This window comes from Neovison vison, chromosome 13, assembly GCF_020171115.1.
Source record: "Neovison vison isolate M4711 chromosome 13, ASM_NN_V1, whole genome shotgun sequence".
Lineage (NCBI taxonomy): Eukaryota > Metazoa > Chordata > Mammalia > Carnivora > Mustelidae > Neogale > Neogale vison.
The window spans coordinates 30,114,456-30,127,010 of NC_058103.1; the positions used below are offsets into that span (position 1 = coordinate 30,114,456).

The window sequence follows — 12,555 nt, forward strand, 5'->3', positions numbered from 1 at the left end:
AGGTGAATGGATAAAGAAGACATGGCATATACATACAATGGAATAGTACTCAGCCATCAGAAAGGAACTGGAGGGTATTATGCTGAGTGAAATAAGTCAGTCTGAGAAAGGTAATTATCACATAGTTTCACTCATATGCGGAATATAAGAAACAGCGCAGAGAAAGGGGATTAACCCCCACATCAGGATCTGCACTCAGTGGGGAGTCTGCTTGTCCCTCTCTGTCTCCCTCTGCCCCTCCCCTCACTCATGCTCTCTTGGTGTCTCTCTCAAAACAAATAAATAAAAACATTTTTAATGTAGAAATACTAATAACTGTGATGATGTTGTAGATCTTGGTACCTCTATCCCCATACTCTGTACTCATTAAAAATGATATATATGTTTTTCTAATTTTTTACCAAAACACATTGAACCATCATCGATGCAGGATTCTACTATTAAAGGAAATGTGGTTGGAGGTAGGAGAGGCACAAATTAAATAAGAGACAAGGAAGCAAACATAAGAATCCCAAATGTTGGACATTCTATAACACAGCTGATCTGATTTCTACAATTCAATGGCAAGTGATGAAAACGGACTGGTACCTAAGACACTTGAGAAAATATAATCACATACCATGTGAGTCTTGTTTGGCTCCTAATTCAACGCAAACAACTATAAAAATATTTTTGAGAAAATTCGGTAAATTTGATTATGGACTAGGTTTTGTTGGATACCAAAAAAAAAAAAAAAAGTTTTAGGAACAACAGTGGCATGATAATGGTTACATGAGAGATAATGCACATATTTTTTAGTTTTTAGTTTTAAACTGAATCCCATAAAGAGTGAAATGACATGATGTTTGCTTTCACTCTAAAATAACTCAAAACAAAAGCCAAAAGGTGGGAGGAGGATGATAAAACAAGAGTAGCAAAGTCTTGACTCATTTGAGTATTAAGTATGGAAATTCCACTTTGGTCTATAGCTGAAAGTCTTCATGAGAAAGACAATTTGGGGATATGTAGAAAAAATACTCAGTGAATCAAAAGGATTAAATCATATAGTTAAGTGAAAGGGGTAAATGTTTTAAGGGCATTTACAATGCTTTCCCAGTTTTAGGGAAAAAAGGAAAGAAAAGTAGTTAGTTCATAGTGATTGAGATTTTCCATGTGCCAGACATTTAGATGTCTTACTTGAATGATCACGGTGAATTCTCATACACCACCCTGTAAAGAAGGTATTATCATTTTCATCTTCATTTTGTAGATAAGGAAACTTAGCCATAGTAAAGCAGCCTTCCCAAGTTCACAGACAGCTCCAGAATTAAGATCTGTACCAGTCAGTCTTGTCCAAACCTCACTCATTGAGCCTCTGTTCCATAATGCTAAGATTTTATTTATTTTCAGAGAGAGACAGAGAGAGAGAGCATGAAAGTACAAGCAGGGGGAGTGGCAGGCAGAGGGAGAAGAGATCCACCCCAGGCTGGATCCCAGGATCCCGGGATCATGACAGGAGCTGAAGGCAGAAGCTTAACTTAACAGGTGTCCCCTGTAATGCTATACAGCCTTTTTTGTAATTCCCCAAATGTTAGAAGTGCTTAATCATTCTTGAGAGGTAGGATTATGTGTAATTTCCTCTTCTTTCTCTTAGCTTATATGCTAAGTTTTCCATAATTAATGAACTTTTTTGTAATGAAAGAAAATCTTACTTGACGCAAAGCTTTGCTAGCTGCAGAAATTTTCATTATGTAACTCTCACTATCATCAAAAGAGCCTTCACTTTTAACTTCCAGCAGATTTGCATTTCCAACAATGACGTTCAGTGGTGGTATTTTCAGTGTTCGAACACCTATGGAAACAAAGCTAAAGGTTAAAATTAAATCATCGTATGTCAGTTATACTTAAAAAAAATCTGGAAAAAAAATCTGGGAACTAAAAAAGAAAAAACTCATGGAAATTTTAAACAATTTCATAATGACTAGCTAATCAGGATTCTAGAACATGTACAGAATCTATTATGAAGGCTTCATAATGGCTACAGCTATAATTAGGAATTCACAGAAAGTTAAGCTTGATGGTACCTAGAAAAATTTAACTTCACAAATATTTTCTCCCAGAAATATTGCTCACCTCCATTTCTCATTCTTCAGCCAAGGTCTCAAATGCATGGAAAGGTCACTTGGACAGTACCAATCACACTGAGCTGCATGGCTCAGTGAAGAAACTATATGGTGACTAACACAATAAAAATAACTAAAAAAGAAAGAAACTGAAGGATGTCAGCTCAGTTTCAAGAGCTATCAGCCCACTGTGGCCAAGACAAAAGGAGACCTATCATCAGGCCAGTTTCTACCTGTAGGCCACCTGCCTGCAATTGCTCCATACTCAGAAATTTACTAGAATAAGATATTTGACAGACTGTGTAGTCTTTCTGCCATCTTTACTAATCAGCAAACCAGGACTGAGAGGTAGGAAATGATTTGCCTGGAGACTCATGGACAGCAGTTTCCTTTAAACCAGAGTGAGCTGGCTAGTGCTTCCAAAACTATATTTCTGTCAAAATGCAGATTCTGATCTACCTGGACCTGCGGAGGGGGCCGAGGTTACCCACCCTCCACCTCAACTGTACTGAGGTATGACTGACGAAGAAAACTATATATATATATATATGTGTGTATATATATATATATGAAGAGAGTATAGCGTGATGATTTCATATATATATGTCTATATATACACACACTGTGAAATGATCATAATTTAATTAACATTCACAAACTCACAGTTACCTTGTGTGTGTGTGTGGGAACATATAAGATCTACTCTCTCAGCAAATTTCAAGTATACAATACAGTATTATTATATTACTATTACTATTACTATTACTATTTTGAGAGAACATGGGGAGAGAGGGAAAAAGAGAGCGAGAGAATCTTTTTTTTTTTTTTAAAGATTTTACTTATTTATTTGACAGAAAGAAATCACAAGTAGACAGAGAGGCAGGCAAAGAGAGAGAGAGGGAAGCAGGCTCCCCACTGAGCACAGAGCCGGATGGGGGACTCGATCCCAACCCTGAGATCATGACCTGAGCTGAAGGCAGCGGCTTAACCCACTGAGCCACCCAGGCGCCCTGAGAGTGAGAGAATCTTAAGCAACCTCCACACCTAGCACAGAGCCCAAAGAGGGTCTCAATCTCATGATCCTCCATCTCAGGACCCTGAGATCATGACCTGAGCCAAAATCGAGAGTCAAAAGCTTAACCAACTGAGCCACTCAGGTACCTCTGATTCAGTATTATTAACTATGGGCCCCTTGGCCTATGTTACATTCCCAGAACTTACTCATTTTACAACAAGAAGCTTGTATTCCACTGACCAACATCTGTCCATTTTTTCTACTCCCTAACCCCTGGCAACTAACATTTATTCTACCCTCTAGTTCTGTGAGTTAGACTTTTTAAAAATTAGATTCCATATCTGAGTGAGATGATACCGTACTTATCGATCTCTCTGTGGCTCATTTGACTTTCCATATACTCCAGGTTCATCCATGTTGCTGCAAATGGCAGAATTTTCTTCTTTTTTATGGCTTAATAATAATCCATGCCCTCTCTCTCTCTCTCTCTCTCACACACACACACACACCCACCCACACACATACACATTTTCTTTATCCATTCATCCATCAACCAACACTTAGGTTGTTTCTGTACCTTGGGTCATGAGTTCAAGTCCTACTTTGGGTCCCATGCTGGGTGTGGAGTCTACTTTATAAGTAAGTAAGTAAATAAATAAAATGAAAATAAAAATCAAGTTCTCTTTTCTTTTGTTAGGTCATTTGGTTACATGGTTTTAAAATGTTTTCCTCAATTCATGATCGATGGAGATCTATTTTTCCATGGAAGTCTGTGTTCCCTGGACTATGGAAATATTCCTACAAAGGGTTTTATGCTTGCTTAAGCTGGGGCGCATGCATTAAAATTACTTCTCAGCTTGGGATTTCTACAATTGGTGTGTTGCCTCTAGGCGTTACACAGTCCTGGAGTTTGCGGTTTTTATAGGAGATCCTTTTTTCCCACTTTGGGTCTCATGGAGATGGTAATTCCCTGAGCTCCCTCTTAGGGCTGGAAGATATAGTTTTCATAATCCCCTTTTCATAATTTAAGCTCCCAGTTTTACTTACTGGTTTTGGTTCCAGCCTCCTACCACAAATTATATTCTGCCAACAGTTGGGTATTAAAATCCATCCCTCTGCCAACATGGCCCATATCTAAGTCTCACATCTTTCAGGGAGTCACAAAGTAGCTAATTTCTTTGGCTTTGAGTTCCCTCTTCATTTTGGTGACAGAATTTTCTTCTCTCCCCAGTCCCCCTTCCCTTCATCTTTCTTTCCTCTTTCTAGCTCAGTTATTGGCCAAAATTATTGTTTTATTTTCCTTTATGCCATTTCTCCTTCATCTTTAGGAAGTTTAATTTCATTTTTGTAATAAATAAATGCCATGGAAAATGGGAAAAATAGAATACTATTTAAAAGCCATTTTTGGGCTCAAAATAAATACTTGAAATAACTACAAAAATACCAAAGTAACTAAACAGGTTTCTTTTCAGAGGACAGCAAAAACCTAAACTAAAATCCTGTGTAAACTTGGGCTGCTAACTTAACATCATTTTTCTCATTTATAAATGAGAATTAAAATCTATCCTTTTTGAGTTGTTGTAAGTATTAAGTGAAAAAATACATAAAAATAATTTAGTACAGAGCCTAAGAACATAGTAAGTGTTCAATAATTAGAAGCTAATACCATTATTAACGGAATGTCAGCTACCATGTAAGCCAAAAATAATGGACATACCAAAGAGTATATTTCACACTCAAGAATAACAACATCTCCTTTTGATGTTTCCCAGTAAAAAAAAACTTACCTTCTGTATTAGGTATAACCTTAACTTTGAAAGTGTAAGATTTCCCCAGATCAATGTATTTCAGGACATTGAGGAATAGGGAATGATCCTGTTGAAACCAATAATTGCATGGTTTTGCATATATAGACCACATTCGTCCATTTCTGTGCCCGAAGTTGTGTAAGAACCAGGAGTCTTTTGGGATTATCATATTGTTGAGTATTCTGTCAGGCATGGTAGCAATGGCTAAAGCATTCTTATCATCTAAAATGCTTGTTATCAGGAAGCTGCTATGACCAGGAATCACCACAGTCTTCTCTTCATCCAGGTCTTGAAATGAGGCATTAGTACCTAGGGCTAAAAAAGGAATAATTTATTGTAAAATAAAATAGCCAATGTTATTCAAGCATTCTGGTGGACAGAACTGATGAAAACATTATTTGAGTTTTTAAACTGTGGTCTTAACCAGGGAACACACTGGCCAGATTTGAGGTTAGAATTCAAATTATTTTGTAGAAAGTATATCACAAATATGTTAAATACAAACGTATTCTTAAACCTTTATTATTAAACTAGTTCCCTAAAATCCCCTGCAGGGAAAAAAAAAAAAAGACACCTTTGTAGCGGTAAGTAAGTATAAGAAAGCTGATTTCTTTACTTTAGAACTACCAAGAACCTTAATAACTTAGAATCTTTATTGTGATTCTAAGAGAAGGATAATGTAGAGAGAAGGATAACATAAAGAGAAGGATAATATAGCCAGTGTTTCCCCAGGACCTAAAGGTCTGCCTATTATATAGAAGCTGCTCAACAAATATTTGTTGAGTAGATGAATAATTGATTGTTTAGGAAGGGCATGAAGATTTAAAAGAACTAGACTTTAGGGTAGGACTGTGAGGAACATCCCCACATAAGATGATGTGAGAGAATCCATAAGAAGGCTGTTTCAAGGAAGGGGAGGTCACCACATTCAAATGTCTTTGATACCTCAGGAAAGATACCAGCACACCAATGTTCTCCTCATTCTGAAAAAATCAACAGAAGTAGTCAGAAGAGACCCTCATTGTTCCCTTTGTTGTGTATGCATGCTCTAATTTCTCCCACTTTATTATTTTTTTTATTAACATACAATGTATTAATTTTTGTAGAGGTACCGGTCTGTGATTCATCAGTCTTCCACAATTCACAGTGTTCACCAAAGCACATACCCTCCCCAGTGTCCATCACCTAGTTACCTCATACCCCAACCCCCTCCCCCTGCAGCAACCCTCAGTTTGTTTTCTGAGATTAAAAATCTCTTATGGTTTTTCTCCCTCTCTGGTTTCATCTTTTTTCATCTTTCCCCTCACTTCCCCTATGATCCTCTCTCTTGTTTCTCAAATTCCTCATATCAGTGAGATCATATGATAATTGTCTTTCTCTGATTCGCTTGTTATGCTTAGCATAATACCCTCTAGTTCCATCCATGTCATTGCAAATGGCAAGGTTTTGGGGGTTTTTTGATGGTTGTGTAATATTCATATATACATATACACACACATAGATATATAGATAGATATAGATATATACACAGATATATAGATAGATATAAATATACCACATTTTCTTTATCCATTCATCTGTTGATGGGCATCTGGGCTCTTTCCATAGTTTGACTATTGTGGACATTGCTGTTATAAACATTGGGGTGCACCTGCCCCTTCAGATCACTACATTTGTATCTTTGGGGTGAATACCCAGTAGTGCAATTGCTGGGTTGCAGGGTAGCTCTATTTTTAACTTTTTGAGGACCCTCTATACTGTTTTCCAGAGTGGCTGCACCAGCTTGTTTTCCCCCCAACAGTGCAGGAGGGTTCCCCTGTCTCTGCATCCTTACCAACACCTATTGCTTCCCAACTTGTTAATTTAGCCATTCTTACTAGTGTGGGGTGGTATCTCACTGTGATTTTGATTTGTATTTCCTTGGTGCTGAGTGATGTGGCTCACTTTCTCATGTGTCTGTTGGCCATCTGGATGTCTTCTTTGCAGAAATGTCTGTCCATGTTTTCTGTTCATTTCTTGACTGAATTATTTGTTCTTTGGTTGTTGTGTTGGATATGTTCTTTATAGATTTTGGATACTAGCCCTTTATCTGATATGTCATTTGCAAATATCTTTTCCCATTCTGTTGGTTGTCTTTTGGTTTTGTTGACTGTTTCCTTTGCTGTGCAAAACTTTTTATCTTGATGAAGTCCCAAAAGTTCATTTTTGTCTTTGCTTCCCTTGCCTTTGGCTATATGTCTAGAAAGAAGTTGCTACAGCTGAGGTTGAAGAAGTTGCTGCCTGTGTTGTCCTCAAGGATTTTGATGGATTCCTATGTCACACTGAGGTCTTTCACCCATTTTGAGTATATTTTTGTGTGTGGTGTAAGGAAATGGTCTAGTTTCAGTCTTCTGCATGTTGCTGTCCAATTTTCCCAACATCGTTTGTTGAAGTGACTGTCTTTTTCCATTGGACATTCTTTCTTGCTTTGTTGATTAGTTGACCATAGAATTGAGGGTCTACTTCTGGGTTCTCTATTCCATTCCATTGATCTATGCATCTGGTTTTGTGCCAGTACCACACTGTCTTGATGATTATAGCTTTGCAATAAAGTTTGATTATGGAATTGTGATGCCACTAGCTTTGGTTTTCTTTTTCAACATTCTTCTGGCTATTTGGGTTCTTTTCTGGTTTTATACAAATTTTAGGATTGTTCCATTTCTTTGAAAAAAGTTGATGGTATTTTGATAGGGATTGCATTAAATGTGTGGATTGCTCTAAGTAGCATAGAAAGTTTCATAATATTTCTTCTGATCCATGAGCATGGAATGTTTTTCCATTTCTTTGTGCTTCTTCAATTTCTTTCATGAGTATTCTATAGTTTTCTGAGTACAGATTCTTTGCCTCTTTGGTTAGATTCATTCCTAGGTATCTTATGGTTTTGGGTCCAATTGTAAATGAGATCAACTTCTTAATTTCCCTTTCTTCTGTCTTGTTGTTGGTGTATAGAAATGCAACTGATTTTTCTGCATTGATTTTATATCCCGACACTTCACTGAATTCATGTATGATTTCTAGATGTTTTGGGGTGAAGACTTTGGGCTTGATATGATAAAGAATCATTTCATCTGCAAAGACTGAGAGTTTGACTTCTTCTTTGCTGATTTGGATGCCTTTTATTTCTTTTTGTTGTCTGATTGCTGAGGCTAAGACTTCTAGTACTTTGTTGAATAGCAGTGGTGATAATGGACATTCCTGCTGTGTTCCTGACTTTAGGGGAAAAGCTCTCATTTTTTCCGCATTGAGAATGATATTCACTGTGGGGTTTTCATAGATGGCTTTGATGATATTGATGTATGTACCTTCTTATCCCTAAAATGTGAAGAGTTTTGATTAAAGTTTTGCTGTACTTTGTCAAATGCTTTTTCTGCATCTGTTGAGAATATCATATAGTTCTTGTTATTTTTTTAAATGTATTGTATCACATTGATTGATTTGCAGATGTTGAACCAACCTTGCATCCCAGGAATAAATCCCACTTGGTCCTGCTGAATAATCATTTTAATGTACTGTTGGATCCTATTGACTAGTATTTTGGTGAGAATATATTTTGATGAGAATCCATGTTCATCAGGGATACTGGTTTGTAATTCTTTTTTGATGGGGTCTTTGTCTGGTTTTGGGATCAAGGTAATGCTGGCCTCACAGAATGAGTTTGGAAGGTTTCCTTCCATTTCTATTTTTTGGAACAGTTTCAGGAGAATAGGAGTTAATTCTCCTTTAAATGTTTGGTAGAATTCCCCTGGGAAGCCATCTGGTCCCAGTCTCTTGTTTGTTGGGAGATTTTTTATTACTGTTTCAATTTTATTACTGTTTCAATTTGTTCAGGTTTTCTATTTCTTCCTGGTTCAGTTTTGGTAGTTCATATGTCTCTAGGAATGCATCCATTTCTTCCAGATTGTCTAATTTGCTGACATATAATTGCTCATAATATGTTCTTATAATTGTATTTCTTTGCTGTTGGTTGTGATCTCGCCTATTCATCCGTGATTTTATTATTTTGGGTCCTGGGCGACTGGGTGGCTCGTCACTAATTATATTAATTTGGGTCCTTTCTCTTTTCTTTCTGATAAGTCTCGCCAGGGGTTTATCAATCTTATTAGTTCTTTCAAAAGACCAGCTCCTACTTTTATTAATCTGTTCTACTGTTCTTTTGGTTTCTATTGCATCAATTTCTGCTCTGATCTTTGTATTTCTCTTCTCCTGCTGGTTTAGGCTTTCTTTGCCTGTTCTTTCTCCAGCTGCTTTAGGTGTTGGGTTAGGTTGTGTATTTGAGACCTTTCTTCTTTCTTGAGAAAGGCTTGTATCTCTATATACTTTCTTCTTAGGATGGCCTTTGCTGTGTCCCAAATTTTGAACAGTTATATATATATATATAGATATTTTTAAAAGATTTTATTTATTTGAAGACAGAGACCACAAGTAGGCAGAGAGGCAGGCAGAGAGAGAGAGGAAGGGAAGCAGGCTCCCTGCTGAGCAGAGAGCCTGATGCGGGGCTCAATCCCAGGACCCTGAGACCATGACTTGAGCTGAAGGCACAGGCTTAACCCACTGAGCCACCCAGGAGCCCCCTGAACAGTTATATTTTCATTTTAATTTGTTTCCATGACTTTTTAGAAATTCTTCTTTAATTTCCTGGTTGACCCATTCATTCTTTGGTAAGATGCTCTTTAGCTTCCATGTATTTGCATTCTTTCCAACTTTCCTCTTGTGGTTGAGATCTAGTTTCAAAGTGTTGTGGTCCAAAAATATGCAGGGAATTATCCCAATCTTTTGGTACCTGATGAGACCTGATTTGTGACCCACGGTGTGATCTATTCTGGAGAATGTTCCATGTGCACTAGAGGAGAATATGTATTCTGTTGCTTTGGGATGGAATGTTCTGAGTATATCTGTGAAGTCCATCTGGTTCATTGTGTCATTTAAAGCCTCTATTTTCTTGTTGATCTTTTGCTTAGATGTCTGTCCTTTTCAGTGAAGAAGGTGTTCAAGTCCCCTACTATTATTGTATTATTGTTGATGTGTTTCTTTGGCTTTATTATTAATTGGCTTATATAATTGGCTGCTCCCATGTTAGGGATAGATATTTTAAATTCTTAGATCTTCCTGTTGGATAGATCCTTTAAGTATAATAAAGTGTCCTTCCTCATCTCTTATTATAGTCTTTGGTTTAAAATCTAATTTGAGTGATATAAGGATTGCCATCCCAGCTTTCTTTTGATGGCCATTAGGATAAGTGGTTTTCCAGCCCTTCACTTTCAATCTGTTGGTGTCTTTGGGTCTAAAATGAGTCTCCTCTAGACAGCATATTGATGGGTCTTGTTTTTTATCCATTCTGGCACCCTGTGTCTTTTGATTGGGGTATTTAGCCCATTTACACTCAGGGTAACTATTGAAAGATATGAATTTAGTGCCATTGTATTGCCTGTAAGGTGATTTACTGTATATTGTCTCTGCTCCTTTCTCATCTGTTACTTTTAGGCTCTCTCTTTGCTTAGAGGACCCATTTCAGTATTTCCTATAGAGCTGATTTGGTCTTTGCAAATTTTTTTAGTTTTTGTTTGTCCTGGGAACTTTTTATTTTTTCACCTATTTTCAATGACAGCCTAGCTGGATATAATATTCTTGGCTGCATATTTTTCTCATTTAGTGCTCTGAATATATAAGGCCAGTCCCTTCTGGCCTGCCAGGTCTCTGTGGATAAGTCTGTTGCCAATCTAATATTTCTACCTTTGTAGGTTACAGACCTCTTGTCCTGAGATGCTATTGGGATTTTCTCTTTGTCTTTGAGACTTGTAAGTTTTACTATTAGATGATGGGGTGTTGACCGATCGTTATTGATTTTGAGGTTTGCTGGATTTTGATGCCTGATTCCCTCTCCAAATTGGGAAGATCTTAGCTATAATTTGCTCCAGTATACCTTCTGCCCCTCTCTTCTTCTTCTGGGATCCCAATTATTCTAATATTGTTTCATCTTATGATATCACTTATCTCTTGAATTCTCCCCTCATGATCCAGTAGTTGCTTATCTCTCTTTTTCTCAGACTCTTTATTCTCCATCATCTGATCTTCTTTATTACTGATTCTTTCTTCTGCCTCATTTATCCTAGGAGTTAGAGCCTCCATTTTTTACTGCACCCCATTAATAGCCCTTTTGATTTTGACTTGGTTAGATTTTAGTTCTTTTATTTCTCCAGAAAGGGAATCTCTAGCATCTTCTATGCTTTTTTCAAACACAGTTAGTAACTTTATAACTGTCATTCTGAACTCTATTTCTGACATCTTACTAATGTCTGTATTGATTAGGTCCCTGGCAGTCAGTACTGCCTCTTGTTTGTTTTGGTTTTTTTTTGAGGTGAGTTCTTCCATTTTGTCATTTTGTCCAGAGACAAATAAATGAATGAGAGAACAAAATGCTAAAAGGGTAACAATAACACCAGAAAAATATACACTAAACAAATCAGAAGAGACCTGAAATTGGGGGGAAAAGAGAGAGAAAAAAAAGAAAAGAAAGAAGGAAAAGAAGAATATGATCAGGCTGGTGAATAGAACATAGCCACACCCTAGATTTTGGGTGTATTTTGGTGTTAGAAGAAACTGTATCCCAAAATTTTAAAGAAAGAAAAACATACATATATATATTTATATAATTGTATATATATGCATACAGACACACACACACACACAAGTAAGGTTAAATGCAATGAAGGGATTGAAGATGATGGCAAAAGTGAAAATTTAAAAAGACTTTAAAGAACAAATTGATAAGATGGTGATTGAAAAAGGAAAGAAGAAAAATTCAAAAAAAGAGAGAGAAAAAGAAAAAATAAAGAAAATTTTTAAAAAATTAGCTCTGAAAGATTAAAGAATCATGGGGGAAAAGGCATGAATTCTATGTGCTGTATTCCCCTCACTCTGAAGTTTTGTAGTTCTCATTGATCAGTAAACTTGGTCTTGGTTGGATGTTCTTGCTGCTCTTCTGGGGGAGGGGCCCGCTGCAGTGATTCTCAAATGTCTTTGCCTGAGGTGGAATTGCACCACCCCTGCCAGGGGACCAGGCTAAGCAATCTGGTTAGATTTGCTCTCAGTAGCTTTTGTTCCCTGAATGCTTTCCATATAGCTTTGGAGGACAAGAATGAAAATGGCGACCTCCCAATCTCCAGCCCTATAGCAGCCAAGAGCTTGGGCCCCACTCCTCAGTGCGCCCTCAGAGAAAAGCAGTTAATCACTCCTGTCTCTCTGGTTTCTGGCTGCACTCTACTCACCCAGCCCATGACGAACATTTCTATCTCTGGCATGTGGCCCCATTTGGAGTCGACAAACTCAGCAGATTCCTGCACTGCTCCTCCCGGGGCCAGGGGGTGGTCTCTCCAGATCTGCCATTTATGGGATCCCTGCTTGAAGAGTAGTGGCTCGACTGTGCCACAGATCCTGGCTTAGGGCAACCCTGAACTGAGAGCCCCCTCCTCAGCTCTGTCTTTGCAGCTGGCTTCCCTGCTCTGATACCTGGGAGCTCTGCCACACTCAAGCACCCATGGTCTATGACTCCAAGGGTCCTGAGGCCCCACTGTCCCAGCAAGGGGTCCACCTG

The 12,555-nt window shown here is 37.7% G+C and overlaps 1 protein-coding gene across 1 annotated transcript in view; it reads right to left on the reverse strand.

Annotated features, from left to right (window-relative positions):
- Positions 1-12,555, reverse strand: part of CATSPERB (cation channel sperm associated auxiliary subunit beta) — a 109,946-nt gene that overhangs the window by 15,236 nt on the left and 82,155 nt on the right. The window contains 2 exon segments of the mRNA XM_044231233.1: positions 1,692-1,831; positions 4,905-5,234. Of these exon segments, the coding sequence (XP_044087168.1) occupies positions 1,692-1,831; positions 4,905-5,234 (470 nt within the window).